The following is a 26,984-nucleotide window of genomic DNA, read 5'->3' as shown; positions in this document are numbered from 1 at the left end:
ATTCCATCATTAAATTCACAATTCGAATTAAATACAAATTTTGGCTCCTACTAAGAACTAAGAGACAAACAACTCGATAGGAACTAGCACTCGGAAATAATTGGAAGAATGAACAAAAGTGCAAGATTACAAGGAAATCTAGGATGTTCCTACATCAAAGGTGGTTAGGATTCAGATAGCTTAAACATCATAGACTAAAGATTGATTCTTAGATTAACAGTATTTGAATAGTTAAAGTAGACTTACTTTTTGTAAGCTTATTTTCTCCTTAATGTATAATATTTAAGTGTGAGCATCATGATTGGGATTCAAATAAATGAAAATAATTCTTAATGCTTTCCAAGATTGTATTGTGGAAAGAGAAGAAATGAAGTCAAGGCCATCTTTGATATCTAATAGGGAGTTTCTATCACCTACAAAACATGAGGAAGAATAAAGCAATAGTCCTAACAATGACATAAACACTAACACCCACACCCACATTATTGTTGGATGTGAAATCCAACTCTTCATTTCATCTTCCTTGACTATTTATTTCCCATTTGACTCTTCATCTTATGTTGAAGACTGTTGTATAAATATAAGGGAAAATCCATGTGTATGTAAGTTGCATTGACTAAATAATGTAATTACTCTTATCTCAGTTTCGATGTAGCCACAAGTTGTGGTGAACCATGATAAATCTTGTCTCTTATTTGTATATATGTGTTCTTAGTTTGTCTTTTAAATTAACAATTGGTATCAGAGCATGTAAGATCCTAGAGAGTAGAGAAGATTATAAGAGCCATGTGACAAAAAGAAATTTATTGAAAAGAATGCTATTGGGGAGAGAAATGGGCAATTCTCTAGTGTTATCTCCAAAGTAAAATTGATAGAAAATGGATAGCACGGAGCAGAAATAGTGGCTCTATAGGAAAAGAGTGGATTATTGGTAGTAACAAATAGAGGGCATGTGGTAATTCGGCGAGAGCTAACACCATGACCCTCGACCAACAAAAATAAAAAAGAAAGAGTTATTAATGTGTTCGAGGAAGCTAGAGGATCTAAGAAAGTAGAGACTTTCCAGATCCTAGGAATCCACTACATAAGGGACTCGAGAATGGAAGCAATGGTTGCCTAAGTTAAGCTAGATAGCATGATGGCTTTTACCTATATAGCTATTATGATTGAGTGTTTGGCTACCAAGGTGTTTAAATTGGAAAGTGTTTGAGAAAATAATAGAATGATAGAAGAGAGTGCCAAGGATAGAATGAATTAGCAAAGCATAAGAGTTTCATGAGAAAATGATGGATGCATAAATTTATTAAAATCTTGGGAATAATTTGTGTAGTCAAAGATATGCATAAGGGAACATTGTGTGTGGAGCCATAATCTTGCATGAAGTTTGCGGTCCCAAGTCCAAATGATTTTGAGATTATAGCATGTGTGGTGGGAGCATCATGCTCAATATTGTGTGATGTATGAGCTTGCATGGAAGGTGTGGACAGAAGGTGTTATTTAAGAAAGAATGCCTATGGGTGAGGCTCCAAGATGGAGTCCATTGCACCCATGAAAGGATTTGAGAGAAGCAAGAATGAAAGGGTCAAGATGTCCCCAATACTGGGTGTTTTGTAATGAGATAGGATAGTGTCAAATAGGTTGGAATCAAAATGATAGGCACGAGCTGAAGAGATAGGGGAAAGGCTTAATGAGGCAACACTAGATGGTTCATGTGAATATGGTTATATCGGTGGTCCAATTGAGAGATGATGCTTTTGACTCTCTTCTATAGATCACAGAGACATAAAGTTGTGTAGATGGTTGGCAACAAAATGTGTGTAGATAATCTTGAAGAGTACAAGATTTTAAGGAATGTACAAGGTGTTAGTGATATTAATGCAGTTTAGATAAAGCAAAATGAACGGAGAGCAAGAAGCAAAAGGATGGCGCATGATATTATCTCTACAAATTAAGAAGTTTTTGTGGTTTCAAGCATCACTATTTAGTGTGACGTTTGGTTATGCTCTTTGGAGAATGTGATTTTCATGTGGAGATCAATTTTTCATATTATTTTCCTAGGTTATGCAGACATGCAATTGGAGTTTTGACAATTGGTCTTGGTTAGCACTCTTGGTATCGAGTACTTTGGCAGGTTGACCACTGAGGAGCTCTTGAAGACTAAGAAGCTTGGTTGAGGCTATTATTCTCTTGGATTAGAGAATATTTGTTGAAATAGTTTCTTTTGGAGGTTTTAACATGAAGTCCAAGGAGCCTACACATGTGGATGGACATGAGGTCACTATGGACCTAGTGGAAATTATTCTTGGAGAAGAGTCATTGTGACTTGGTGTATCGTGGAAGATCATTCCTACCCCCCACACTTGGTCTACTTGGAAGATTTATCTCCTTGTGCATTTGAGTTTAGGAGATGGTTCCTAATTTTTGGAATGTTTGGAGTTTGATCTTCTTGTGTATAGGGGCTTTCATCCATGGTGTTTGGGTATTGTAAATACTGTCATGTAGGGACCTGTAAAGGAGATCATGCTTGACACAATTGAGTACTTGGTGGTGTTGGTAGAAGGATAAGTTATATTTTGCATGGGTGTTCCTCCCAAGAAAGGATTCAAGGAAGAGGTCATGATATTTTGCAATAGGTTGGTTGCAGTTTGTAGATTAACTCAAGTTAGTGCCACACCTTTAATGTACTGATTGCTAGATTGAGTCAATTTTTTGTTGATATTGCTCATTTTTGTATGAGCTGGATAAGTTTCAACATAAATATACTAATGTTTTGTAGTTGGTTGGATGTGGTTAGCAACTGGTTTTGGTTTCTATTCAAATTGTGATGATTATCTATTGACAATTTCTCACCATAAGATTTGGTAAGGGAAATAGGAGTTTAAAAGGGGGAAGTTGTTCAGATATGAGGTTGCAGCATGAGTTGAACTTCAAGTGAAAGATTATTAGATGTGAAGTCCAACTCTTCATTTCATCTTCCTTGACTATTTATTTCTTGTTTGACTCTTTGTCTTATGTTGAAGACTATTGTATAAATATAATAACAAAGCTGCAATGACTGAATAAAGTATTTGCTTTACTCTTGGTGCAGACATAGCCACAGGTTGTGGTAAACCACGATAAATCTTGTCTCGTATCTGTATTTGTGTGTTGTTAATTTATCTTTTAAATTAACAATTATCAACATCTTCATTGCAAATTGCATAATATCTCATATTTTCTCCCAACAACTTGGTCTCTTTGTATGTATGATGGGAACTAAATGAAGCCCATTTATAACTATATTTCTCCTACCAAATTTGTGGCACAAATTTCTGCAAATTTATTCTACATTTATTCTACTGGCCAAAGTGGGGAGGAATCTCCTCCATTCAATTTTCTCTGTTATTTTTGCTTGAATTGAATTTATCTCTCACATCGAGCAAATTGTGATTATTGGTGACAATTAAATCAAATCGCTGAATTTATGTTTTGTTACGAAAAGAAAAAGCATGGTTTCATGGGTTGGGGAGAGGGGATGACCTCCTTATGGTAGGAAGTTCTTTTGAATACAATATCATTGGGGAGAGTCATAGGGTTATTACTTGGAGTATTAAAAATATTCAATATTTATTAAAAAATAAAAGTACAGCTAGGAGAAAACTACCTAGACAGGGCAGAACAATGTCAACAAAGGGGAAGAGTCTTGATCATCTTTCTTACTCCATACAATCAGTAGAGCTAAGGGTCTAATTGGGAAAGTACCACCTATCTAACTCTTCATCTTCATCATTCAAAATTCAAAATAATGTTTAAAAAATATGAACAATCTTAAATTTTAAAGTAATATTAAAAAATCAAATGGTACATGTTTTTCATATATTAATTATTTATTTTTAGCTTCAAAATGAGATATATTATCCATGCTATAAAAAAAATAGAACACTATAACTCTAGCTTAAAATGTAACAATATGCCAACTTTGGATTCTTCAAACACCTTCTACCTTAACTAATAGATTCAAAAATCTAATCGTCATTAACTATTTACAACACTATATTCCATGTGATTCTCTCAAATAATTAAGGTAGTAACTATATTTCTACATTGACATTATGTACATTTAACTTGGTTGACTATGTTTCGAACATTGATTAGAGAAATAATATTGATCAATATGTTAAGATGCTTTTAAATTTGATTAATTGATGCATGGGTGTATGTTGGAATCATGTTTTAATTACGGATGACATTATTTCATTACAATATATGATCATGTTAATGTTGATTCATGTGGGTTAATGTTGATGAATAAGGAATACTGAATCATTTTCATGTGTTCAGAGTCTTGATTACAGGGGCAACGAGACAAGAGTGTGGTTGAGGTAGTCTTGACTATTTGATTATTAAGAATTTCTTTTATGAGTAAATTTATGAATTGTGTTTTACTTCTATTCTAACCTCTTCAATAGAAACATGCAATTATGGAAAAGAGATTAAAAACATTATGTTGATTTTTATTGCGAGTTATACAATAATGTAAGGAAATGTTTAGTAAACATACATGAGACCATGAAATATGAACCCTAGTAGTAGCTTGCTTAATTACATTTAACAAACATGAGAATTCACATTATAGAAACTTATTAATCAGTAAAATATCCAGCAGTGGAAAAAGGTCAATTTTAAACCTACATCTGAAATAAAAGCGTTATTTTCTGGAGGCAAAGTAAAATCATAGGAATGGTGATGATTTCTTTTATCGGATAAGGAAGCAAAAGAAAACTAGGTCACTCACGCAATTGTAAATATTACATATCTACCATCCCAAATCCTGAGGAGAACAGACAACGGAGATGGGAGGCGGTTGGAGAGCTGGGAAAAGGAGAAACGGACTTGGGAGAATGAGCTTTAACCATCAGGTTACCCTCTTGTTTATGCAATTTACTAAATTTCATGCTATGTGTGAAGAATAAGTGTTAATTATTGGTAGATTCTTCACTTTGAATGCATCTTTCCTTCTCTTTCTGTGCAATTGATTAGAGCTTGATATCATTATACTCATTCAAGATATGACTCCTGATAAACCCTACTTTCTTGCACTAAATCTAGTTGTAATCTTGGAAGACAGTTATACTAAATGTCCAAGTGATGTTCCTGTCTAGACGGCTTGTATTCTAATTATACCACCATTTCCACATTTTCTAATATCTCTCTAGATCAACAGTACTTGACCATTTGTTGTGGGAGTAGTATCAATCCATATCAAGCCATAAAAGGATAGAGGTTGAGAAAACAATCGGCTTGAACAATTAATCAAATCATAGATAGTGAAATGTTCAGCCCATCCACTTCTCCTCATAAAGGCATAATGGATTTGAAACCCTCTGTTGGCATAGCCGCGGTGCCTATCAAACAGTTTATAATCTCTTACGAACACCAATTTTGTTAGAAATTTGATTATCCTATATTCGTATTTCTTTATGGTCCCATATTAGTAGGAACATAAATTGGATATCTATCCTACTATCGAATTGGGAATTTTGTCTTAAATTAAACAGGCGGTTGAGAAGAGTATATTGTTTGTTTCCTCCTCTATTGTGAGTCGATAACTTCAACATATTGTATAAAATTATGAGTTTATCTGGCATTACATGTAAATGAATGACTCGAAGCAACAATAAAGGTAATGTACTTTATTAAGTCTCCTACTGCTAAAACTGTTTGGCGTCTAGAGCTGCCGTGCTGAGAATAGAAGTGATGAAATTATATTGTATCTTTACAATTAGTCACTCAGAATTATATAACACGTTATACAGAACCACTTATTGGAAAGACCAGTGAATTATATATATATATATATAGTAGCTCTTATATACAGTGGACAGTTTGCATCAATAAATAGAGGACAAACTGTGCTACAACATTTTGGTAAGAAGAATTTAGATTTTTTGGATCGATAAGATGTTTTTGATGTCTAAAAAAAGTATAGGTTGAATCGTACCGGTGTGACTACTCTCCAACCTGCTGTACTACAGAGTCAGCCCCCTTGACTGTTTTCTAAAATATCAAAACATTTTGATAAATGGTTCATTAGTAAAGTAGTGTACATATATGTTGTATTGTGTAACTGAATAGACGTTCTATTGTCTTACTGTTAGAAAAGAATATAGGTTGCCTCATCATGTTACCAATGAGCGATATGTTGCATTAGTTATTGGATAGATGCTTCAATATTTTATTAATGGACAAGGTATACAATGCATAAAAAGTACTTAGATTAAAGTTGTTCATTACGGGTGTAAGTTCATTATTGACTAATGAACTAGACTTATGCTTCCTTATGATAAATTGGATAAGAGTGATATGAATCCTTGTTCACTATTGTTCATGTATAAGAATTTTTTATGAAAGTTTAAAGAGCCAAGTTCTAGAAAAACAAACTAATGTGCTTATGGTTATTTAATTGATTTCTTGCATGAGTGTGTTAATTGTCATATGGGATGGGTGCTAATGTGACTAATTAGGGAGTGGGATGGGTGCTAATGTGGCTAATCAGGGAGTGATAGAAATGGCTACATTGTTTTTGTTTCTTTCTATTTGTCAGACATTCTAAATAGAAATGGATACAATGTCTTTGTTTCTTTCTATCAGTACTCTAAATTAAGTGCTTTGGCCAAATGCTTTAATTGCATATGTAGATATGTTTTTTATTTTCCATGCCACATTCTATGGTTAACACTACTTAGACATATGTGAAAAGTAGTATGTTTCATGGTTTCATAAGATTCATCCAATCCTCTTATTTCGGATTGCTAGGCTTCTTGGGAAAGGGTCGGGGCATTCTTCATGTCAAGAAGAATCCTAGGAGAGCTAAACACTTTGTGGTTAGTGTTGTAAACATGTCTTAGCCACACTCCCATCTCAACTAGCAAATGTACCATGTTTGATGGTTGAGGAGACCAAGCCTTGCAGATGGATGAGGCAAACTTCTCTTATGTTGTAATTGATACAATCATTTTATATTGAACATCTAGATGTAATTATGTACAATGTAAATGATGTATCCATCTTGATATTTAACAATAAAATGTAGTTATTTGAATCACGCACATTGAGAGATGCATGACACGTAGGTAAGTATCCTTAGATAAATGCAATGTATTAATGTTCTAACTAGTCAACTAGGATTTCTCGTGTATTTCCACATTTTGTGCCTTTATGCTGATGTGACAATGCTTATTACAATTGAGATCTTATACATTGTATGTCACTATTCACTAAAAAATCTAATCCCAAACACTAAAATTTAGATCTTCTATTTTCTAAAAGAGAAGGGTATTACAACTCCTATTGAGAACTCAAAACTTAGACCAAAGAATCAAAATTTTATTTCCTTATTCCAAGTGCTAAGGCAAAAAAAGAATTTATAATCTTTCAAGGCTGAATTCAACTCCAATCTTTGATCACATCAACTACTCCTCACTTGTAATGCCAATCTGCTAGCTCCTTAAGGATTTAGTTAACTCCTAAACTATTATTTCATTCTATATGTAGGCTACAAAGCATCTCTCCTTTCATCATTACAAATAACTATTCTATATTGATGCCTTCTCTTGGTGATAAGTGAAATAGTTGGCTATATGTGACAAAACATAAAAAATGTCTACAAAATTGACTCAAGCACTAGCAAATGTTACAAAACCATTTGTCAATAAATGAGTTCTAAAGATTATCTTTATCAATTGCATTTATAAGGAAATGAGTTTTACAAATCAAGCTTGTTGATATTAGTATTTGTTTGCAACCAATCCCATGCCTTAAATAGGGTGTAACAAGAGTCTAGAATTAAAAAATAGAAGGCCAATTTCTAAATGTCTATTCCTACAATATCCTTGAAATGATTTTGAAAAGCAATGAATTAGTTTCATATCTAATCAGATCTAACAAACACGAGAAGGGGGGTGCATTTAAAGAAGTTGAAAGGAAAAAATTGTTCTGATTTGCTCTATGTATTTTATTAATGCTGAAATGCACTATCTTCTTTAAAGAGGTAAGTTTTAATTTAATTATTATTTATAATTTTATAAGACTATATAAATAATAAAATTAATTTAAAAGAATCTTTTAAAAAAAGAATAAAAAGAATTAGGTCAAAACTATCTTTATATTTTTTCTTTTCATTCTTTCAAATACAAAAAATAATATTAAAAGACACTCTTATGAAAATATTATAATAAGAAAATGTATAAATTTTTAATGAGTTTTCAATAGATAATTTTGTTAAGTTGGCCAATGCTTTATGTTTACAGTTTGCAAAATTGGTTTGATAATTTTATTAATAAAAAAAAAACCTCATAAATTAGAACATACTATATGAAGATGTGCAGATTTCAAAAATACAGTTAATCACAAACTGGTGACTTGAAAACATTATTCTTCTACATATAAAATTAGGGATTAATCATCACTAATTTACACTTAAGGCATAAACATTTCCTAAAAGTTGCAAGATGTTCACCCCATTTCAATAGGGTGATAGCGATGGTTTATGTGGGAGGGAGAATGTATCATTTCTGCTATGGGATTGACAAATTAGAATATTGCCATCCACAGAGGAATTTTGAAGCCATAGTATAAAGGAAACCAATACTAATATATCTCCCGCTCTAAATAATCCATGTTTAATGAGAGACACAATGCATCATAGTTCCTGCCTAACGCATAATGGTTGTAGAAGTGTAGATGAGTGAGAATCTAAATTAACATTGTGAATGCATTGATTTTTGCCTAGAAATGCACTTGTGATCTGATAGGATTGCTCATATTTTGTTGTTAAATTCTCGTCCTAGAAATGTGCTTGTGATTTGATAGGATAGCTCATATTTTGTTGTTAAGTTCTCATGCTATATTATTATATCTTTGGGCATTTAAGCTCAAGACTACAAGACCAAAGTCCCCAATATAGCACTAGGTACTTAATATCATACTACGATCAATACATATGCTTTAGAAAAATTTGCACCTTCTACATTGACAACTTAAATTATGTGCAATGAGGAAATATATCCATACCAATATTTGAATTACAAAACTTGAAGAAGTGATAAAGCATTTGGAGTATCACATTATATGTTTAAGCATACCATGCATGCTACTAGAGAACCATAAGTAGTTGGAATAACTCCCCCAACTATTTATTATTCTTATCTTGATTATCAAATGAAACTCACACTATTTTTAATCATTAGCACTAGACAAAAATTAGGATAGAGATATAGATAGAGATAAATACCAGTATACAACAATAACAACATAACCGTATATGTAGAGGAAAAAAAAAGGATAGATAATATAGAGGAGGAAGAGGAAGAGAGATAAAATAGTAAGATAGTTTGATAACAACATAAGTTGTGTGTGTGTGTGTGTGTGTGTGTGTGTGTGTGAGAGAGAGAGAGAGAGAGAGAGAGAGATAGAGATAATTATTTTTCTTAATAAAACAAATAGTCAAAATAAAATCATGGTTATAATAAAAAATTAAAATATATTATATTTTAATTAATGAAACTAAAAATTTAATTTTTATATTAAAACTCACATTTCTATAAGAAAAAATGATATGTATTGAAATATAAAAATATTTTATAAGTAAAACTAATTGTTTAATTTTACACAATTAGAAAAAGTTCACTATTTAATGTTTTGTATTTCCAAACTTTTCATACAATTAAATAATTTTTAATTATGAAATAATATCTATATAATTTAATATGTACATTTGTAAATAATAAATAAATGTAATATATATAAATTTGATGTTGATGAATAAATATGATGTAATAAATAAGAAATAAAATATAACTATTTAATTTTAATACATAGTTTATAAAAACATAATAATAATTTATATATCTTTTAGAATTGAATTATTTCTTTTTTGTGGTTATTTCTTTAGTATGTTTTTTTGATATAAAATATAATTATTAATTTAATATTAAAATATATATTTAAGTTTTAAATGTATTTAAACTAAATGATAAATTGTTTAAATAAAAAATATTAATAATAATGAATGATATAGTTTATATATTGTAACACTTATCAATTATACATATTGCAAACACTATTATAAAATATAATTAAAAAATAATATTGTTTAATTTATTTTTATAAAAGTAAAATAATAGTAATAATTTAACTACTTTTATGATAAAAAAATTTTTTTAAAAAAAATTAAAAATTCGAATACAAAGATATAACATATTGAAATTATATTAAAAAAGACACATTTATTAGTTATATATATAGAAGTATAATTTGAACTTATGCATTACATGAAGTTTTAGGAACAAGTTATATCAAATAGTAAAAAAAAAAAACATTAATGTAAAACTAATAATAAATATATTTAAAATAAAAAATAAAAAATATTTAATAGATTGTGATAATTAATATTGATTAGAAATGTTGTGTGAGGTGGAAGATAAAATGATTGAAAAAATAAAATCTTATCAACTTGTCACAAGATAAAGTTGTAATTAGTACATTCATTAATACAAAATAAAGTTGTTAGATAATTGTGATATGAATATCAGGATTTAACTGTGTGATTTTGAGTCAAACTCGATGACCCATGTTTCATGAGTAGTGATTCAACATGAATCCATCTCTCATGAGAATAAATGGAACACTTAGCACTCATTGGATCTAGGTGATGCTCACAAGGGTGAAGCAACGGGACTTCCCGGGAGGTCACCCATCCCAGTACTACTCCAGCCTGAGCGCATGTTATATTTGTTAGATAATATTTGTATTTGTTGTTAAAGAAAATTAATTTTCTTCTCCACCAAAAATAGTATTGATTGATAGGATGGATGAAAAATGTGATTTATAAAATAATAAAAAATTAGAAAAAGATATAAACATTAGAAATCTCATATAATCTTTTAAATTCTTTGATTTTATTGGTTGGTGTTAATGTCATATTTGCATTGACATGAATGCATAAGTATTCCTGCCTTGACAGGAACAAACAAGTTGTTTTACCTAGTGATGGATGTAGAGGTTCATGGTGGTGTTAAGACAAACTATTTTGCAGTAACCTTTATTCGTACCGTGCTTACTTTGTTACATCACCAAAAAAAACAGTCAAGATTTCATTTTTAAATCAGTGTTTTAGATATTCTACCTTCAAATGTCTTTAATCTTCCCAGGGGATACTTAGAATGGACATAACTGTTACTTCAATGTTAGCCTGCACAAAATCAAATTCAACTGTATTTTTTATTTCCGCATTTATTAGTTTTTTATTTTTTTAATATAAATTTGAATTTATTAGTTTTTTATTTTTTTAATATAAATTTGAATTTATGAACTTTATTCTAGAAACTTTGAACTAATCATAAATCAACATATGGTCAAAGTTTTATAACCCAAAAAAAATAAGAAATAGACCAATCAGAAACCAATTAAACTGTAAAAGATCAATTATTACTACATAGATGATCCATTATTAATACATGTACTATATCTTTGAAATGTTTTATGAAACCTAATCACAATCATTAGAACATAGGCTCAAGTGGCTCGTTTCCCCTCATTAAAAAATAAAATATGAGAATGGCAAATGTTTCCATTAATATCAAACATATTATTATTATTGATTATTGCAATTATGCCGTCTGTCATCATGCTGGGATAACATAGACGAACTAAAACAGAGGGTAAAACATATTCATTAATAGATAAGCAATTAATAGAGGTGTCATATAGCTGCGTAGGTATCCATGAAATGTGCAGGGTTGTCCACTTTTCCAGCGACCATATCATTATAGAAAGCTTGCTCGAATTGGGAAACGGTGAAAGGCCTGTAACATCGTGGATGATCATCGTCCACAAGCTTCTCCGGAGCAATAATTTCTCTGTCTGGAGGATAACGCACAAAATAGGGTATGGATATGCGCTTCTTCCACCCTTTGTAAACAACTCTGTGCTCCACGCTGCGATACCTGCCGTTGCTCCATGCCTGTGCACAGAGCACATATTCATCCAGTCACACACAAAAATATTACAAATGAAATTCACTGAGTGTTAGGTAATACTGTTCACAAATGTTGTTGAATTAAGAAACCTTAGCTAATTGGCTACACTGAAGATAAAACAATTAACTGATTCCAGAAACCCTAAACAATTCGGTGCATTGCAAAAGAAACAATTTTGTGTTATTCCAGAAACCCTAGATAATTTGGTGCATTGCAGAAGAAGCAATTTTATGCATTCGAGGAAGGAACCCTAGGCAATGTGACAGGGCATGAAAAACAATTTGCCAAAACAAAATTTCAGACCTTTAAGCAGTCGGCCACATTGACGACAAATGAATTAGGAAGGGGCTTAACGTCCACCCAAATCCCTTCCTTTGATCGAACTTGGAGGCCCCCTTCGTTGTCTTGATAAAGAATAGTAAAACATCCGACATCTGTATGAGAACGCGGGATCTCCTCCTCCATTGACATCTTTCTATCAGAGGCATAGAGGATTATACGCATATGACTCCGGAGGTCTTCGAAGTCGCTATGGTAGAAAGTCTCGACATCCAACCCTAGGCTAGCTACTATGATTTTACAGATCTTGCTTGCCAGATCCGCCACAGACATGACATATGTTCGAATCGCCTCGCTGCCAAAACAGGGTTCAAATTGCACACAATCAACAAACAATCGGGTTAAAAAACGGAATAAACAGCGGCCGCATTGAGAAAACCTACCAGAATTTAGGGTTTCCTTCCTCCGGCCATATCTTTTCGCATACTTCCTGTACCGAATTTGAATAAGGCAGTTCCGTGAAGCAGAACTTCTCAGCCCAAGCTGTACGAATGTATCCATTCTTGGCTTCAGAAAGGGCAACCTTTCCTTCAATTTGGTTACGGTTAGAAATGGTGCCGCTTTCTTGGACTTCTTCCGCAGGGTTTGATGTGGCAAGCTTTTCTTTAATTTCTGGAGGCAATGTACGCAGCTGTGCGGCCATGGACTCAACATTTTGTATTAGATCTGCTGAGACATCATGGTTTACAACATACAAAAACCCCCATTCTTCACATGCCTCTCTGAATGTGACCAACGCTGGATTGCCCGTCTCTTGCTGTCTTCCAATGGCACCGGAAATTTGTGAAATGTCGACCACAGGGAAAATGAGCTCATTTTCCTGCGAAGAAGACATGGCAAGATTGAGCCTTTTTTTCATCAACAGCGCAGTACAATACTATGTATGTTACAGTTCATTCAAATTACTCTGGATATTCTTAAATAGGTGAAGAGGAAGATAAGGAAAATGACAGACAATAGACAGAAACATTGAAAAATGTAACTGGAAGGGTTCACTGAACAGACAAATACGAAAAAAAGTTGTGGAAAATGTTTCCATGAAATGGAAAAGAGACACAGAGCTGCACAACTACGTAATTTCAAAGAATATGATGACAAGAGGTACATGATAAGTATAAAAAAATTGTGGACGACAGGAAGGGTGATAATGAAAGCAAATAGAATAATCTCTGAAAGAGTAAAAATCAAAATTGAATTTGGCTTTTGAAAGATCTTTTAGAGTGAGCCATACATTCACATTTAGTACATATGAAAAGACAAATATGAAAAAAGTCAGGGAGAAAGTTTCTGCGAAATGGAAAGTAGACACACAGCCGCACAACTAGGGGAGAGGATTCAATAATCGTGATAGCTAACTTTGTCAATATGTAATTGTAGAATGGAATGTCTTAGGACCTCCCTTTTTTTTAATTTTTAGAAATGTAAAATAGCTACTTAACTAAGTACAACTAAGGTTTGAAGCTACCACTCATTTGGCAACTTCGAGGAAATAATCAATTTAGTTCAAAGTGTCCTAAAAATGACTTTTTAGAGGTCTTGACCAAACCTTAATAATATAATAATTATCAACAATTGATTGTTTAAACATCATTTCTTATGAAAGTATATTCCAATACATTTTATGAATGCAACTTATTAAATACTTAAAGAATCCTAATATTTTTTAATAATATTTATTTTAGTTACATTTTACTCTTATATAAAACAGCAAGAAATCAATAATTGATCATGTTTAACACAATTTATGTTCAAATAATAATATATTATAATTTAAAAATAACTTTAAAAATACACTATTATAGTTAAACCTATTTAAATTCTAATCTATTTATTTCACTTATATTTACAATTTACTAACTATGTTTCCCAAAACAAACATCCAATGTCTAATTTAATACACCTTACTATCTAAAATTGACCCACAATTAACCGAAAAGAATAATGACGAACCCTATAGTTGGACACTTCATGATCTATAATGGTAAATTTTTCTCCTAAAAATCAACAATATAATACTAGATTGATAGATAGATAGATAAAATTTTAACGTCTACAAGGCCAAAAATAGCCTATGGGACAGATAAAATAGCCAAAAATACTAATGATGATAATAGTTTGCCCTATTATGTACACGTGTTGATTAATCTACTCTCCCCATTCTCTTTCCAGAAGTTTCATAAGCTTCTCTCACTCACACGGTGTTCATGCTAGGGTTTACATATGTGCAGCAGCTGTGTGCGTTAGACACATAATGTCTTATGTGTTTAAGATCTGGGGAGTACAGAATTTGAAGGTGATAGCCTAGACTGTTATATACACGATTTTATTCACTGTAGTGTTTACTGAGGGGCATAGGGCGAACCAATAGGCCAACAAGCGGCGATCCCCATACCTTCCATAAAGCAAATAGATCTGAGGCCCCTCCATCTTATCTGCCTTCTATGCCCTACCCTGGAATAAGGATTCGATATTCTTCATGCCGCTGCGGAATCAGCTACTATAGTTTTGGGAATCAACAGAGAGGCGCATTCACCTCAAATCCCAGTTTTCTTTGAAGGATCAACACGTTTTGGTATTATTCAAGCTCTGTTTCAGTGCATGAAAGGTCAGTGCTCTATCATATGAAGAATCTAAAACAATCTCAATCAAATCAATCATTCACTCTCTTCTAATTTTCAATTTAATTTACACGGCTTCTTTTAGATTTTATTTTTGAATTTTCTTTTTTGTGCTATTTGCATTTTTTTTTAATAAAGAAATTTACGATCTAGGGCTTCTGTATTAAGGGGTTTTTGTGAAACTTGACGCAGTGATTATGCAATCTAGGATTTTAAAGTATGTTGGTATTTGTTAGGGGTTTCTGCACGAACATCGTTTATAGAGATCTGCTAGGGTTTCTAGGAAAATTAGAATTAGAGGTTGTGGTATCCTGAATCATTTATCATGCGGACATTGAAGGTTTTCTAGGACCGTGCTACACAAGTGATCTTTATGGCCACTTAAAATGGGCATTCTCGAATCTATCATAACTCGTTAATATGATTTTAAACTTCGGTCTTCTTAATTTTTAACACTCTTTTTTGTTGATTTCTACATGAATATATGATTTCTACAAACTTAGCATTTGTGGGTGTATGTATCCTTGCAGTTACCTGCTACTGCTTTGTAACATTAATGTATTAAAGTATTTTGATGATTATGTTGTTAAGAAGGTGAAGGTTTCTGAAAAAAAATTTGAGCTAAAAGTAGCTTAAAATAGGTTTAGAGCTAGTGTTTTCGGTTAAAAAATGATTAATTTTGCAGACTTACCTACAACAATCAAGAACATTCAAGCTTTCAATGATTTAATCAATAAGAATTCCCCAATAAATTCTCAGCAATTTTCTCTAGAACATGTAAACTATACGTAGGTATTAGATATCTTGGAAAGGGCAAGCATGAGATCCAATACTTTTCTACATGTTTTGTTTTATATATCTTTAAGGATTTGGACTTTTTTTGTATCTGTGATGTCAAAGAGAGTTTCAATTTACCATAACAATCAAGAAATTATAGTTTTTCAGCAATTTAAAGCAGTCAAAACATTCAAATGAGTGGTTTCCTCTGCAATATAGGATTTTATGATATTTGCTATTATACTCAAACGTTGTGTTTGAAATTGTTTTCAGATTTCTTTTTCATTTTTGAGTTCCAAGCTTCTTCTCCATGTTTTAGTTATATATGCCTATGGATTTGGACATTTTCTTGTCTGTGATTTCATGTAGTGTTATTTTCTCCATTTTATGCCATTAGTCAAGAACTTGTCAATGCTAAATTCATTTTTATACCTGTATTTATCTGTCTTGACATTGATGATTAGCATTTTTTTGATGAAAATGTTGACTCTTGAAGTCTCTAGCATGTGTCATCATTTTTTAAAATATTGTGGTTACTTTGTTGATGTTGCATGTCTTTTTGAGTAAATTTTTTCAGGAATCTGTTGGGGTTTCTCATATCCTGTGCATTTTTCGTTTTCCCAATATTTGCAATTGTTTCAAAGGTGTGTATTCACACCATAATTGCACTAGAATGAAGTTTTCTCCTTTGAGCATTCAGGAAATACAGATCATGATTCTTCAACATTATCAAAAGATCTAGTTTGATCAAAATTACCTTGAAGAGGGGAACTAGATGGTTCAATAGCCCATTCTAATAAGATATTTTCAAATCGTGTATCATGAGTGTATGCCAACTCAATAAATGGAGTTTAACCATTTGCAATAGTAAACTATATGGAATGGTTCATTTTTTTAGATTTTTTTTGTTATGATGCTCTTGAATTTTTCTGTCCCAAACTTTGATAAGTTCAATACCTAATATAATGGCTTATTTCTCTAGTTTGCAACTTCTCCCATTAGCATAACATTCTTGCTTCATTATTACATTTATCGTCATTTCTCGTAATTAATACTTCCTCTAAACACATTACTAATGTTATAACTTCTGGCTTCCTTGGAGGTGAGTATTATTTTGCATGCAAATATTATCTACACATGATGTTTGTTTACAATTCAACTAGGGTTTGCTGATTTTGTGAGAGTTTATACCCTGTATCAAACTAACATATTTGATATTTCCCATTGTAGGAAATGCCTAGTCTGTAGTTGAATCTAGAATAAATGATAGAGTTAGAATTCAACATTTTTCTATCAGTCATATAATGCTCATTAATCCATTAAGGAATGAATGAAAATAATTGTATTGTTATACATTTAACTCTTGATTCCATGAAAATCTTTCTCCGTGCACAATTTCTATATGATTATTGTAGGTGTATGATATTGTCAATTGTATATATATAAATATGCATTTACTCGTATATGTTTATTATAGTATATAGTTATGTTAGAGATAAAGTCAGAAAAATACATTAACATATGGTTTCTTATCCTCCATTCTCCAATAATAGTATTCAGTTGCCTAGCTACTTATTTATTTAATACAATCAGAAAATCTCAAACTACTTTTAATAAAAAATCAAATTGTTCTCTTTAGCTAGATTATGATTTTTATAATGAAATGAACATAATTAATGTGGAACTTATACATGTATCATGTTTTAATTCAATTATTTCATAGTATGATACTTCATCATTAGTCCATGCTAAATGCCAAATTAAAAATATCGTATGTATCTTTGACTTGTGAATGTTTTGCATTTTTTTTGGTGTATAGGAAGTAGAATTGAGTTGCATAAAAGGAGGCAGAAGTCACTATTGATTTTAGGTGAGGTTACTTTATACCTCACTAAGGCAATGATCCTTTTAGTTTTTTTTTTTCATGTTACTGAATTTGTATTTTGTTTATTGTTTTAAAAGTTCAATTCTTGTAATTATTTATAGGTCAATTATAAGCATAATGCATGAACGTATAGAGGCATGCACAATTCTAACACATTTATAGGTCAATTAAAGCATAATACATGAACATATTGTTTTTCTCAAGTAACATCACAATTCTAACACATTTGCACTAACAAACTTTATATATCATAAGTCATAATTTGGTTTTAGGTTACATCAAGTGCATGGTTTGATCAATCATGTAGCTAATTTCCATCCAAAAAATTGTAATTTCACAACATAAGTTATCATTTGCTCTCGAGTTATGTAAGTATATGTAGTTAACCAAAATACTTAATTAGGACATGGTATATCCAGTTTCAAGTAGCTCAATATATGAAGTTAACCAAAATATTTCATAGCATATAGCATATGGATAATATATGAAGTTAACCAAAATATTTCGTACATATGGTATATCCAGTCTCGAGTAGCCTACATATGGTGTGATCCATCATGCACCTAACTTCCATCCCAAAAAATCTAGGTTCAAGTACTTTTACTCCAAAAATATGATTTGATGATGCATGTACCTACAAAAGATTCCAAAAAAAAATCAATTTCAAGGAATTTTTACTCCAAAAATATGGTTTTCTGAATCATACATCTACCAAAAAGCCCTCAAAATAAAATAAAAATTCAAGGAACTTATACCTTCTAAAATAGTATTTGGCATACAATCATATTAGCTTTTATGCAAACCTACACCATCCATGGGTATGGCTGTAATATTAGAACTTAAGCTTCCATTAGCTATGCTTGTATTATTAGAACCAGATCCTCCATTTCCTTGCTCCTTGGAAGGTGTTATGGAAAGTTGTAGTTGGCTTGCACAAATCTGATTCTTGTTTGGACAATTGGCAATAGAGGAATAAGCAGGAGTGTAAATATTCATTATATCTCTCAGAATTGAATTTTCTAGAAGAAGATCTAAGGGATTGCTTAAACGCCTCTACCTTACCAGCTTCTTTTTTGCTTTTTCAATTTCCCTCAATCTTTTGACTTGTTCCTTTTTTTGCTCTTTCTCTTTCCTTTGTATCAATCAAAGTTGTTCTTTCTTTTGCTTCTTCATTGCATTTTCTAGTTTCTTTTTTGCTTTCAACTCTCTTTGGATAGCTCTACTAGCTTTTCTCTCATTCGATTGTTCCTTTTTTTGGCCTTCAATTCTGCAAGCTCTTTCTTTTTGGCTTTTTGTTCCATGTAAAGTTACATGAACTCATCTCCTATGAGTATTTGGGACTATCGGCTAAGCCTAATTGCGCCACTACCTTCATCCAAATATTTTTCATTCACCCTTGCATTTGGTAACTTTAGGAAAGATGATAATACTGACATACAATTACCTTCTAGCTGGCTACTATGTGTATTTGAAATTTTTTCATCCACTGTGTCATCATTGTCATCATTCTCTCTTGACTGAAACTCTCCATCCTCTACACCAAACTTTGTTATTGCATAGTAATGAACCAATGTGTTTGGAAGAGATGGAGGTGGGGATGGCATTAACAATCCTACATCCTCATTATCTAAGTTTAAGTTAACACAAAGGTTTCTAGCACCTTCCATGATGCAATTAGGTATACTCACTTCAGTAGGGATACTTTTGATGTATTTTGTGTAGCATGAACCATAAGATGTCCCTGGTCAGTAGTGGCAAAAACATGTTGTCCCTATTTAGCAATGGGAGAAACATGTTGTCCCTATTCAATAGTGGCAGAATCATGTTATCCTTGTTCAATAGTGGCAGAATCATGTTATCCTTGTTCAATAGTGGTAGAAACATGTTCTCCTGGTTCAATAGTGGCAAAATCATGGTGCCCTTGTTCAACAGTGGCAAAATCTTCTCGTAGTTGCATTTCAATTACAACATTTTCTCTTTGAATTTGTTCTACTCTTTCTTGAATATCAAAATCACTAACTCCTACAAATCTTAGAATACTTTCAAGGGCAATTGCTTCATCTTCATCCTCAACACCAATTTGAAATGCCCTGCTAGGATTCATGTCTTTCATAAGTGATGTTGGGTTCAATGGCCAAATACTAGTTCTCTTAAATCCAGCCTTGATATTTTCTGGAGTGAGGGCCTTTTTGAATGCTTTGCTACATAGGGTAGCTAATTCAAACTTATTTATTTCTAATATGTGATGCTTTGACATCCATTCTGACCTCTTTTTTTTGAAATAGTTCTTAAAAGGAGAAAACATCCAAAGGTTGGAGACCGTGGCTTGTGTGACCTGGCAATGTAAGGAGATCAATTCCTAGAATTCTTGCCTCTTGAATTGTCAAAAGTGCCACATGGCTCCCATGACCATCAAATATAAGTAAATGTATATTGCTAGGTGAAACTCCACCAGGTACAGATCTGGCAAAGCGATGCAACCAATTAAGGAAAAATTCCTTGGTCATCCATGCATGAGGTTGGGCTGCCATATAAGCCCCTGGTTCACAACCTACAATATAATTTTTTATTTTTCTTTGACCTTTAAAGATGTAGAATCCAAGAATCCTCTGTCCTGCAATATTAACACAACTTAATATGGTGATCCATTCTCTACTTTTTGACAATACATAAGGCACACTCCTTGAGCCCCTTTTGGCTATTACCTTCATTCCATAGTTTCTCCCAGCCTGAACACCCATTTCATCACAATTCCAAATTTGGTGTGGTCTATATTGTCTATCTTTGTAAAATTTTGCCAAGTTGTCATAAAATTTTGTTGTTATGGATGGTCTAAGCATAGTAGCTCTGTCTTTATCTAAACCTTGTACAGTTCTTAATGCCAACTCAGGATGCCTTCTTTTAAACCCTCTCCACCATGACTTGCCAGGAAAACCATTTTTGAAGGGGTTTGGCCTAGTCTCACAAATCTGATCAACATGTGCTTTTAATTGCGATATCTCAAGACTGTATCCCATCTCTGCCATTTCTTGACACCATTGCACTATTTCCATTTCTTCTTCACTTGATAATATAGTGGGTGGACCTCTCTTTGTTCTAGTTGTGATACCTTGCAACCAATATGACAAGGTCATAAAAGGAATACCCCATTTCTTGGCAGCAACTCGGATGGAATACAAATTATCTTCAACATCTTTGATTGCATTGTACATGTCTAATTTTGACCAATTTTTGCTTACTGATGCATTCTTTGGTGTACTAGACATTGGTGGTGTAGTAGAAACTCTTTGCACATCCAGTATATCTATTGGATTTGGATTTGGTACTTCAAGATGATTTGATATGTCATTTTAGTTTCTAGTATTGCTTTCATTTTCTAGATTGCAGTGAAGAGTAATCCCTCTTTTGTGCATTAGTAGTGGCCTTGTTCTTTGAACTCAATTCTTCTTAGAAGCTCTCATGGTGAAATATATGTAGTCTATGCAAAATTTATTATATGCAAAAGTAATTTAATAAAATGGTTATGTTAGAACACTACTTTCTTTTAATATAAGATTGCAATCTATTTCAACAATGATTGTAAATACTTTTAACAAAATAATGTATTTGACCAGAAATAAATATCTAATGATAGAATGACAAAAAAAAATGATAGACCAGTGCAAATGCTTTTGTCAAACATTTTTTTTTGATAGCTATTCAGTTTACAAATCAGAGTTAAATAGACTATATTTCTTTTCAAACAAATCATTATTATGCAATGAAAAATAATTTTAGAATATTGCATTTCATTTCTAAAACAAATGCGTCAAGAGAAGAGAATTTGGTGGCTCAAGATATCTTAATCCAAGCCTTAAACTTGTAGTTGTGATTGAAAAATAACTAACAAATCTTTCATATGTTCTTTTTAAATTTTGTTGTGCATGTTATCTGCTCCTTTCTTATACATGTCTGGGAGTGTTCTCCCAGTTTTAGATTTATTAGAAACTTAACTTCTTTCTTATCCGAATCAACTTTTTGGGATATCTGTGTTTTTCTTAGCATCCTCCAAATCCCCTATGTATCCAACTAAGGATTTTTTCTACATGGCATTACTAGAAGGTGTTTACAATTTATGGAAATTCTCAACTAATTCTTTCAACTATAAATTCTTCCAAAAAATATTTGCAAGTACCAGTTTCCTAAAATCTATGAGCTAAATCTTTTAGCATTGGTTGCTGCCATAAAAATCATTGGAACCACTTGACTGTGAAAATCTCCAGCAGCACCTACCGAGAAATTTTGGGTAGCCCTCCTCCATGAGTACATAGCCTTAATTGTTTTCTATGTGTAAGATTCAAATAAAAACAATGCAAATGTTTTTTAAAAATGTTTAAATATGGATTTACATAGATATATAGTTTTGGACAAGGGTTATTTCATCCAAAAAACAAATAGATAGATTTAAACATATAAAATAAATAGAAAGATTTAAACGACGAAAATATAAATGGAAATGAATTGAAATTTATGCACTTGTCTGCTTGATGAGAGGATAGTTCTAGATATGGTTGATTCCAAATATAAATCTACAGTGAAGAATTCTACAGAGAATAAAGAAACTACTATCCATTCATTTTATAGATTGTGTTAACACTTATTTAACCATGATTAAATTTAAATTTCAACTGGTTAGTCTTTGTTAATATCCAAATTTGATTGGATGATTTATGTTGCCACAGAGTGAGCCTTTTTTTCCCTAAATTTGATTGGTTGAATTTTTTTGCCACGAATTAAATTTTGTTGCTCTGATTTGAATATTGGAGTACTTGATCTAATTTGTTGTAAAAAATAAAATTGTGTTTTCCTTATTTTTTAAGGTGAGCCTTACAAGTTCTCTCTTTTTATAGGTGATATGTTAAATAAGACAATAAATGCATCTACTTGGAGCAAGCTGGGATGAAAAGTAGAAATAGATTGTTGGCATTAGATTTGATGGTGTTCCAGTAGTTGTACACTGCTGAGTATTATTTAAAAAAGAAGATTTGTTTAGATCTGTGAAGTTCCTAGTTGTTGTACACTATTAGGTGATATTCAAAAAAGAATATTTGTATAGATTTGAAAAGTGTTCAGAAGTTGTACATTCAGTGATGGTATTTGGAAACTAAGTATTGGGTAATTAGTGCAAGTTGTAATATATGTCAATCACAATCAAATATTAAATTGTGACAGATTGGATCTTAAATTTATATAATTATTTCTAATTGTGAGATGCAGTAGATCTGTTTAATTTTTCAAGACATGAATTTATTTATGAAAGACTCATTATAGAAAAATTCATTGCATAACATTTAATAATGCATCTATAAATTTTATTTTTTATTTAAAGATTACAAGAACTCATGTGTACAATTATTGGTTCCATATATCACATATCTAATTATATTTCTATTAATAGATGAAATCTGTGTAATCAAGATTTAGTATTAACTTGTTCAACTAATAGTATTAATATTCACAATTGCTATAATGACTATTGGACCTTGCTCAACTATTGGGTCCTCTCCCCTACTTAATTTCAATGAGTAGGATGACAAAAAGTCCAGAAAAAGCCACAAAAATGAGGATTATAGTAAAAGCAAACAAAATACTTACCAAATGATGAAAAATCAAATTTGAATTCATACTTTGAAAGATCTTTTATTGAAAGGAACATACCCAACCATATCGGCACAGTAGACTCTTCCTAACAGCAACAATGAGGTAGGTGGAAAGGTCTGTTAGGTCAACTGGAAAATTTTTTGGTCTAGATTTTGTATATATTTATGAAGAATTATGTTAATTGAGAGGTCATTTACCAAATATACACAGTAGAAGAAGATGGTGAAGGAGATGAGGAGACCCATATAGAGAAATGGAAAGTTGGTTTTAGAGATGGGAGTAGATAAATATGGAGGGGAGATATTGAGAGATATTTATAGGGATAGGTATAGGGGAGGAGAGGTGCACATTAGAAAGAATTGCATATATGATGAGATTGAGATAGAGATAGAGAGATAGATAAATAAAGAGAAGTCGAGATAAATATAGATGAAGAGAGGGAGGTGGAAATAGATCAATATGAGGATATTGAGATAAAGATATGGACATTTGAGAAGTGAGATAAGTTTATATGGGAAGAGAAGGGGAATAGAACATAATGATATAGATTTTTTAAAAATAAAATGGAAAGAGAGACTAACATCACACACTGAGATTTCAATTGCTAGTTTAAAATTCTTAAATAGTTAAAGTTGATTTACTTTTTCTAATATTAATCTTTTCATACATGAGGTTTATGTTTGGAAACTATCACCCTTGCATTGAGATTAACGTAATTTATACTAATATAAAAAGTATATAGTGTATTATATTATATTAATATGAAAAAGTTATATTATACAATCTAATATATAATAATTTAAATACACAACTATAGTAAACAAAATTATAATACTAGCACTAGCACTAGAAGGTGCAGTGTGTACATTGATAGTAGTATATGCTGTACATTTTCTTCAATGTGATAGAAAGACAATTTTTTTTTTTGTTGTAACTCTTTGATTTGGTAATTGTTGGGATGTTTTTTTGTCTTATGTGCAATTAATTTGAACAATTTATAACAAATGCACATTATGAAATTGTAAAACTTACTTTTTGATTGTTTCTTTGGTACCATGAATGTTCATATCAACATGTCCCTCCATAAAGTTTTCCAATGAATTGTTCATACTTGTAGCTTGTTGTAGGACTATTTGTTGGCATCATTAAATTCCTAAGAATAAGTATTTTTCACTACATGTGCATTATTTTGCTAACATACATATATGTATCGAATAATAAATAAATAGTAGGTTTGCATACTTTCATTGTTGAAAGGGCAAGTTCTTTTAAGCGCATTTCTTCTTTTGTCCTTATGGTTGTGAATGGATTATTTTGCATTCTTGAATATCTTTCAAATGAGAAGTGTGGATGAATGCGTAGGCCCTTTAATGACTTGAGTCTTGAAATTACTGTGAATGTCAAACCTTACCTTTTTGTTTTACCAATGTCAATTGTTGCTTTTTGTAGTGTAAGCCCTTGCAATTTATGAATTGTTAAAGCCCAAGCCATTGTTATTGGTACTTGTCTTCGCGATACCAATGTCAAAGGAATAATTGGTATGACTTTTGGATCATCTATGTTCCAAGGTGGACCACTGTAATTATCAACCCTTGCTATAACATATAATGGAAGCTCTGGTGGTTTTGAATCTGCGCTTTAAATGATATCAATAATTTGACCAAGTGCTCCATTTACAAGGCCGACTTCTGTCCATATGTTTTTTTTTAACATGATCCATTGCCCTTTTCATATGAGAATTTCCTTTTCTAGTCGTTCATCTGCAGTTATGTACTATATGCTATTTGTAGTGCTTGTTGCTATACTTAGTGCAACTGGAACATTCAACTGTTTCAACATTTTTTTGTTGTGTAGTTTGACAAGATTATTTGTAGCAAATAGATGTATTGACATATCGAATACTTCATTTTCATTTAGGGGAATGTGTTGATTTGTGCATGCTAGTAGGAGCTCCCAATCTTCCTTTATTACTTTTGCATTTCGTAGATCCTGCAAGAGTTCCTGAAACAATTCTTGTTGTTGATTACCACTTTGCTATCGAAAAACTTCCTCCAATGTGATAACTATTTTGAATTGATGCCATAATATTTTGGCATTAGAGTGTGATGTGTATAGAGGTTTGTCCATCACAGGTGGTAGTTGAGCGAGGTCACCAACTAAGATTACAGAAATGCCACCAAAGCAGAGTTGGTGATTTTGAGAAAATGCTTATCGCAATCTACTATCTATTTTGAGAAGTAGTTTTGGGTGAATGAAACTTAGTTCATCGATAAGCATGTATTTTATTTCCTTTAAGTCCTCTTGAAATATGGTCAATGCTTGTCCCTGTAGTGGTTGCATTTGTTTTATTGGTATCTTTAAAGCTGTATGAATTCTTGATGCATGTATGTTGAATGTTGCAACACCTATAGGAGCTACTGTCAGTAGCATGTTCTTTTGTTGGTCTTCATCACCATTTAGTTCATTTTTTATTTTGTTAATTAAGTATGATTTTCCTGTACCAGATGTACCTTGAATTATCATGTATAGTGTTTCGTTTGATGCAAAAAATTTATGTCTATGGATTATTTCAAGTGCTACTTGTTGTTGTGCTGATAGTGGATAGTTTGGTACATGTTCCTTCCCTAGAATTTTCCCATCTTCTATATTTCTTTTACTGGTATTTATAAAATGTGTTGCTATTGCATGTAGATGTTGAGGGATAGTATTCTCTGCCCAGTTGTTGTTGTTATCAAAGTCACATCTTCTAAGCATGTCAAGTTCGTTGATTGTAATGCTTTGTGAAGGACCCATTTTTGACAACATTTTCCATTCATTTTTATTAAGTATATCATCCCTATTAGCATCATCATTGTTATCATCCTCTTCCTCTTTTGAAATATCTTTGTGTTCATCCTTGCGATTGACATGCCATACTTGATATCCATTTGAGTTCATTTGGGTCTAATTTGTAATCATTGATTCTTTGGTTAGGTCGATATCGATTTCTATATCCCAAAAATGCTTGTATAATAGGAGCTCACTCTAGCAGAACACTTCAAAATGTTCTGAGTTAGAATGTGGAATTGTATTAAATCTTGAATAAACATTGACAATTGCTTGGATGTTTCTTTTTTCCACTTGTTTTGTGTATGTTTTGCAGACAATGTATATGACCATGCTGACTCAAGAAGTGTTATCATTTCAAGCTCTAGCGGCCTTTGAATGTATGCCTACAAATATGAAGAATCTATTTGATTTTGTCTTGATCCATTTGTTATCCACTGAAAAAAATTTCTTCCAACATGTAGAGATGTAAAAGGATGACTACACACAACAAGAGGCAATTTTTGAAGCATGTGACATGTTTCTTGTGCACTTATGTCATGCTCAGCTACAATTTCAGTCATGAATTTTTTATATGCTATAAGAGCTGGACTATCAGGTTTTTAGGCTGAAGAAATTCTTTTCAACATGTTAGTGTATGTCTCTGATGTTTTTTTTGCCTTTGATGCATATTGAGCAATGTATTTGAAAACAAGTTCTTGTGAGATGACTGGTTGGCAATCTATGTTTGCTCTCCAAATTGACAACATTTCTCCATTGTGAATATTTAGCCTTTCATTATTTCTTGTAAGTTAAAATTTTCTTTTACCATTTTCATCACATGTTAGAGTTGAAATAGTTTGTTGTTTCCATGGTGTTTTGTAGCGACACTCTAATTTTGTG

General features: G+C 31.9%; 1 protein-coding gene and 1 long non-coding RNA gene across 2 annotated transcripts; one reads left to right on the top strand and one right to left on the bottom strand.

Moving 5' to 3' along the window:
• Positions 1–11,605: 11,605 nt before the first annotated feature.
• On the bottom strand, positions 11,606–13,250 carry LOC149566956 (taxane 9-alpha-oxidase-like). Its single transcript, XM_089820169.1, has 3 exons — positions 12,740–13,250; positions 12,321–12,651; positions 11,606–12,001 (listed from the first exon to the last, which is right to left on the bottom strand). Exons 1-3 carry the CDS (start codon positions 13,213–13,215, stop codon positions 11,741–11,743), a joined length of 1,068 nt encoding a protein of 355 aa, XP_089676295.1. The 5' UTR covers positions 13,216–13,250; the 3' UTR covers positions 11,606–11,740.
• Positions 13,251–14,512: 1,262 nt separating this feature from the next.
• Positions 14,513–22,887, top strand: LOC149566955 (uncharacterized). Its single transcript, XR_016362318.1, has 3 exons — positions 14,513–14,961; positions 17,571–17,621; positions 22,526–22,887. It is a non-coding gene; the product is annotated as an uncharacterized LOC149566955 (long non-coding RNA).
• Positions 22,888–26,984: the final 4,097 nt, after the last annotated feature.

This window comes from Cupressus sempervirens, chromosome 3 (genome assembly GCF_028749045.1).
Source record: "Cupressus sempervirens isolate cs-2001-9-10 chromosome 3, ASM2874904v1, whole genome shotgun sequence".
NCBI lineage: Eukaryota > Viridiplantae > Streptophyta > Pinopsida > Cupressales > Cupressaceae > Cupressus > Cupressus sempervirens.
Note: the sequence above shows the minus strand (reverse complement) of the source record. Positions and strands in the feature narration are given on the sequence as shown.